This window comes from Leiobunum rupestre, chromosome 8 (assembly GCF_980474605.1).
Source record: "Leiobunum rupestre chromosome 8, qqLeiRupe1.1.hap1, whole genome shotgun sequence".
Classification (NCBI taxonomy): Eukaryota; Metazoa; Arthropoda; class Arachnida; order Opiliones; family Sclerosomatidae; genus Leiobunum; species Leiobunum rupestre.
In genome coordinates this window covers 6,216,828-6,223,505 of record NC_143391.1, presented here as the reverse complement: position 1 = coordinate 6,223,505, position 6,678 = coordinate 6,216,828, and the positions used below count along the sequence as shown (strand labels likewise).

The window sequence follows — 6,678 nt, the reverse complement described above, 5'->3', positions numbered from 1 at the left end:
CCATGGCCTACCGCCCCAGAAATCCTGGCGCCGCTACTGGAAAAGAAGCTTTGACATTTCTCCCAAAAAATTACGTGGTAAGCCACAGTGACTTTCTAAAACTATTAGATCACGAAAATATAGTTTATGCAGTTAAATTTTTAAAACGCGGTTATTTTTATTTACACTAGAAATGTAGTAAATAGTACAAAGTAACTATTTATCAAACTCATTTGAGAGCATCGTGACAAATTTATTTTCTTAAAGAAAAACAGACCCTGTGTACAATTAATACAACTGGTTTTTAAACTTTAAATAAAATATGAATACAATTTCCGTGTGTTTGGTTAAAAACAGATCTGTGTCATAAAATAATAATTTCAAAACCAGATTCGTAACGAATTACCCAAAAATAAGTAAAAATTATTTTACTAGAGATGCGTCATATTGGTTTTAACCCGCGAGGAAAATGCGTGGGAATGGCCTAGTCTTGAAAGATATACTTTCCGCTTAGATTCTTTGAAAAGCCTAGTTGGGCCATATGGCATAATCAGAGAGCAGACACGATCGCGAAAATGGGGTAAAACAGGTCAAGCTGCGTTTAATTTGGGTTAGGAACGTTAGTTTTAATTTTATATCTACACAGTTATCCTATATATGGTAAGATGATACCAGTAATTAGGAAATATTTAGTACATGAATCTTTCGAAAACGCTCTATAATATAATAATTTTGTTTAAAATAATATTAACGATAAATAAATTAAAATTAATTTCATTAAATGGCTTTGGACGTATCGTTAAAAGTCCGTTGGTCCACTTCGAAATTACCAACAACTGAATAAAAACCAATTTCCGTTTTACAAATATGTAAATTGAGTAAACAATTCTAGGTCAAGTTGGGTCCTGAAATATCCACGTGTAAGCGAGTTTTATAAAAATGTTTATTAAAATACACGACAGTACCTAAAGCACCCAAAAGTGTCTTCTATAGGCGCAGAGAGCTTGAAAGACTGGTTTTCTATCACCTACTGACTTTTCAACCTACAGAGTTTCGGAGGGGATGGTTCTACCTTGGCTGCATTTACTAACAACTTTATCGATTTAACAATGAAAATTTTTAGTTGCATAATTTAAGTTTCAGCTAGAATTTTTTAAGATATCACAATTTTCATACGTGCTATAACTGACGGAATTTAGCGGCTATTCTACCAGCTATCAATGATATCGAAAACTAGTACCCAAAACCCACAAAATAATATACACAATGAAACGCTATTACGCATCAAGGGAAACCTCTACACTGAATTGAGCTATTATTAAAAATCATACCAGCTACAGATACAAGCGTGTATAATACGCGTTAAAGTCAAAATCTGTTAAATAACTTTTTCGTCTGTACATTTTCCTGGTTTTAACGTTAATATGGCTGGAATATACTTATGACATTATATATTGAACATGTATATTGCATAAATTGCTGCCGTTACGCGGTAAACAGGATAATACCATTTAAAAATGTTAAGAGGCCTACTGAAAGCACCTGGTAAAAAAGAGCGTATAAAAAAAGTCTGACGCGAAAGACAGTTTAGTTAATTAATGCTGGCGTGGGTCACTTCGGCAACCAAATTCTGAAGAACCTTGCATTTGTAATGCAATCTCATGTTGCTATGTTCGGCCTTCAGTCTATGTTCTTCGGCGCTTTTGAGTTCCTTGACCAAACGGCCGTTTTCGAGGAAAAGATCCCTCAACAAAGTGTCCATTTTGCTGGGTTGGTCATCGAAACATTCGGACGAATCGCGAATTCGGGAATTTTCTTTATTGGAGGCGCTATCCGCCATCAGAAGAACTTTGGAGAAACGGTCCTCTATTTTCTTCTTAAGGGACGCGATCACGGGATTCTCGGCCGTTTCGCTTTCTTGGAATATCTTCTGGACTAATTCGTAGAGTTGGCAAATGGTGTCCTGAATCTCGTTTTTCATGGAATCAATCATGGCCTGCAGATTCCGGCGACCCTCGATTTCTTTCTCTAATTTCTTTTGCAGCGAGGAAAGATCGCCTTTCTCAAGGTGGTTGGCGACGCGTTCTTTCTCGAAAACCGCTTCCGAAGATCGCTCTTTTTGGCTCGGCGTCTGCAGGCTGGAAAATCTTTCACCCCGTTCACTCTCCGTAAACTTGGGGTACGAATTGCTCAAGGATAATTTTTTATTTTCTCGTTTCGGGATGGCGAAGCTGATGCCCACCTGTTCTTCGTCTAAGAAGGAGCAGCTCTCGTCGTAGGACTCCATCATGGGTTGTTCTGCTGAGTAGGAGGTCACCGACAGCCGCCTTCGAACTTTGCCCACCATTCGGCTGTCGTCTTCGGAGTTGCCATCCGAAGACGATCCGCTTCCTCGTCGTTTGAGGCCGCTACCGCTAACGCTTATTCCCGCATCCCCGGCGCACTTGTTGTAGTCGGCCAACCAGGAGCTATTTCGATTATGCCTCTTATTGTTGCTGTTGGCATTAGCGATCAGTTTCAAGTTTTCAATCTCGAGGGTCAGCTCTAGAGTATGATCTTGGAGATCTTGGTTTTGTTTCCGAAGTTCCTCTATTTCTTGAGTGAGCGCTTCGCATCTTTCGTCGTTAGTCGAAGTTTCTAGTTCCGAAAATTTCAAACGTACTTGGGCCAACGAATCCAACTCTTTCTGCAACTGTTCGTTTCTATTTTCGGACTCGGAGAACCTCGTTAAAAGATCGTGCAACTCTTTCTCTAACCTAGCGTTGTCCGCTTTCTGCAACTGAAGTTCTTTCTTCAAATTGATTTCTTCGGCGTGAGACGCTTCCAATTCCTTTTCCAGTATTTGTTTGAGGTTCGCCATATGAGTTGTCAACGTTTCTCGTTCCTTGCGCAACTCCTCTTGAAGATCTTTTATCTGCTCTTGATGCTTCTTTTCCAATAAAGATATTTCGTGACGAGATGATTCTTCGAGGCGGGCGTGATGGTCGTCCACTTCTTGAGCCAACAAAGCGGCTCTTTCGTTCGTTTCGGCCACAGAATCACGCAATTTATCGCGTTCCGTTTTAAGCTGCGCCGCCACGGTTTTCGCGTACCTGAGTTCGTTTTGCAAAGTGGTCAGGGCGGCTTGGTAGACCTGATCCGAACTCGCGTTAGCTAATTCTTCTTCCAACAGTAGTGTCAAATCTTGCAAATTTATTTTCAAATTAACATCGAAACCAAGATCTTTCAGGAGTTGCGTTCCGCAAGGAATTCCGAGAGATTCCCACAAATCCACGATCACGGAGGCTGGAACATAGCCACCCATTTCTGGGTCAATGGAGGAAAAAATTCCAGCTTCAACAGAGGGTTCCGAGACTTGCGTTTCTTCTTGAGAACCGTGTCTGAAAACTCTATGATTAACTGGGCTGCTGGTAAACGACATTTCTGATATTGATACTGCTGGTGATTTTCCTGAATTTGGAACTTCGTGTTGAAATAATCCCTGAAGCAGCTCTTCAAAAGTGACCTTCCCATCGTGATCGCAGTCTAGTTTCTCAAAGAGCTGCCTAACAGTCTCACTGGTCGTCTCCATACCAATATGACTACAGACATTTCCCAATTCTTCCAAATTTAGGTAACCATTTTTTCCAATACCTAGCTTTTTCCACAAATTCTTCAGATATTCTTCGGGCGCTACAGAATGTAGGTTATCTATCTCCGACTGGCTTTGAAATGAAGAATTTCGACTCACGGAACATCGTAACATGTGTTCTGGAGTTGATGGCAAAGAGGTGTTTAATTCAGTATCATTAGACACTGTCAAGTTTTTCTTCAAATCCAAATGAAGAGGGACGTGTGGCTCTAAACTCTCAGAATCCAAGGATAAACTAGAAGGATCACCAGTGGTGGTGGTTTTGAAAATAGTTTTAGTAGATGATGTCACCAAAATCTCTGTTTCAGTTAATTGTTCCACAGAAAGAGAATCAAAAACTTCACTTTCAATTACTGAGGCTGGACGGGAACGACGTCCATATTTCTTAGCACCCAAAACAAACTTTGGAGAAACTTCTCTATTTGACGCAAAAACTGAATCCATATCCTCATCATCATCATCATCATCATCATCATCATCGTCTAGACTATTATGTTCATCAGCACCTGCAGTTTGAGTTAGTAATGCGATGAAACCTTCCTTGAAATCGTTGAAGTTGACTTTTGCAGTGTTATTTCCCCTTAGCAAATGATGAATAAACATATTCGACTGATTACCCAACTGTAGTTGATTGCACAAACTTATCAGGTTCTCTCGTCCCAAAAATCCAGTTCGCTTTTCATCAAAACTATTAAAAACTTCCCGAAGTTGTGCTATTCCTTGTTCCATATTTGCATCCATATCGATTTTTTTTATTGTTGTGAAATTAATTAAAACTCTCAGAAATAAATTTAATTTTAGCATTTAAATTCATAGAGAAAGTGACGCAACGTTGTGTCGCAGTAGCAAACATGATTGAAAAACTAACAAACATCCTACCAAGGCTTCAAAAATAGAGCTTGTAACTTGCTTGAAAGTACTTTGTTACTATAAGGCAGATATAAATCTATAAACTCAGAAATGTATATACCGCCTAATTTCTGGAATTTACGGGAAGATTTTTAAGTTACATTGTGTTTAGTGAACATAGCAATTTTGACCCCGAGCTTATGGAATACTTTTACGATTGACATCGTAGATGTTACGAACTACAATAGCGATTAGCGAACAATCACTTGCCACTTCCTGAAAGGCTGAAACTTAAAATATCGTACCAGAGGCTCCAGAGCCAAAAAATTATCGATTGCAGATATAAATTATAGTACGCCTGAAAACTAGCGGTAAATTTGAATTTTGTGTGAAATACTGACTTTAAACTTTTGAAATAAAGATTTTTAATTTTTAACTTCAATAAATAAAGTTCAACCGATTGAAAACTTATGTTTAAAAGTCACACTTTTAACTGGTTTTCAGACAATTTCAATAAGTATCATACATTATCGTACGCGTAAGCGGAATTATCGAAAAATGCGTACTATTGAAAATATCGTACATCCCAAAAATCTTCTCGAATTAATTTACGTCATGAATATATCTAGCTATGAATATACAATAGCAATAGCCTCTCCATGGGCCAAATAATGATAAATCCAGGACATGACTCTGGTACCTTCTCACGTACTAAATCGGTCGTCCACCAAAAGTAACAGGCGGCCATTTTAGTAGGTGGGGAAAAGGAGTAAATAAAAAAAAATTGGGAGCAAAATCAAGCAGAAATTTCCGGTTTCCCGAACGCCATCTAGTGTTGCTTAAGTCGGAATTCGGAAATAAGTGGCGGTTGTTATTCAAAAATCCTGCCATATTGGCCTCTCAGTTTTAGATTAATTTTAACCATTCTAGGAAAGTATTATATAATTATATATATTATACTAATTATGAACTTAGTACGTATAAAAATAAGTACTTACATTTATAACCACACTATATATGATAACTGTGAATAAATATTCTTTGATATTTACTACGATGACCACGTGTATTATTTTTGAAAACTGCCCCCAAAATGACGTAGGTCCGCGATCGCGCGCTTTTCCCAATAGGGGGCAATAGTGGTCGGGTGTTAGCGCTATTGGACGGGTTTTTCGCATAGAGTCATGTCCTGGATTTATCATTATTTGGCCCATGGCCTCTCTAACCTCCCGCTAAAATTTGGGTTGGGCTTATCTAGTCACGTGATCAATCACATCTGCTCCGACCGAGTGAGGAGCATGCCGTCATTTCCTTCAGTTTCCTGATTGGCTGAAAACGCGTCACTGGTCTCGAAAGTTGCCACCCAAATCAAATCGACATGATAGAAGGGCTATATCGTAGGGTTGGATATTCATAGCTAGATATATTCATGTTTACGTGTATGATAATTACCGTCTGGCAGTAGGCGGTTTCTTTTCGCTTGCTCCGGGATTTCGGAGTAGTGTAAGAAGGTTAACGCTATGACGTAATTTTACTCCAATTCTGTGGGGGTGAATTGTTCGAGTCGGAGTAATAACGTTTTTCCAAAATGGCTGCCTGCGGCCTTTTTAGCAGTGATTGATCGATACGGCGCTCAAGTGAGAAATCGCGTTTTTTCGTCTGAAAAGTCAAAGCGTCACTCTGGTTACAATTCGATTTTGGAAGCTGCTCCAAACTGTTTGCAAAATAAAATGAATAAAAAGTAGAAACATAATGGAAGTGACGTAGAAAGGAAACGTATGGTTGTGGGTAGAATTCTGATATTTCCCCCTCCCCATCACCAGAATTTTGGCTACCTTAATTACTTCATGGTTTCTCTCAAGACAGCACTTTAATTAGTATAATCTTCACTATAAAATATTCTTTATAAATAAGTAAATCTCCCTACATGGCTTAGTTTTTTTTAAATTTTTACAACGTTAGGTAAATTTCGAGCTCTGACACGACTATTTCAACTACATAAAAAGGTTTTTAAAAATCTGCATGCACTACTGGGTACGTAGTTATATTATCTTTGCAGGAATCCATGCCTTTTCTTGGAATGCTTAACCTGACGTATCCCTTATGGTAAGATCACTCTGACCAGGGGCGTGATTCTACTCTTATCATTAGCTACTTAACGAAAATAATTTTTCGTTAGCTAATATAATTTCAATGGAGCCAACGAAAATTTTCTTTCG

At 38.6% G+C, this 6,678-nt stretch overlaps 1 protein-coding gene across 1 annotated transcript; it reads right to left on the bottom strand.

Moving 5' to 3' along the window:
* Window positions 1-208: 208 nt before the first annotated feature.
* On the bottom strand, window positions 209-4,646 carry LOC149932236 (ninein-like protein). The gene has a single exon (XM_090156913.1). The coding sequence runs from the start codon at window positions 4,412-4,414 to the stop codon at window positions 1,571-1,573; it is 2,844 nt and encodes a 947-aa protein (XP_090013039.1). The 5' UTR covers window positions 4,415-4,646; the 3' UTR covers window positions 209-1,570.
* Between the last annotated feature and the right edge of the window lie 2,032 nt (window positions 4,647-6,678).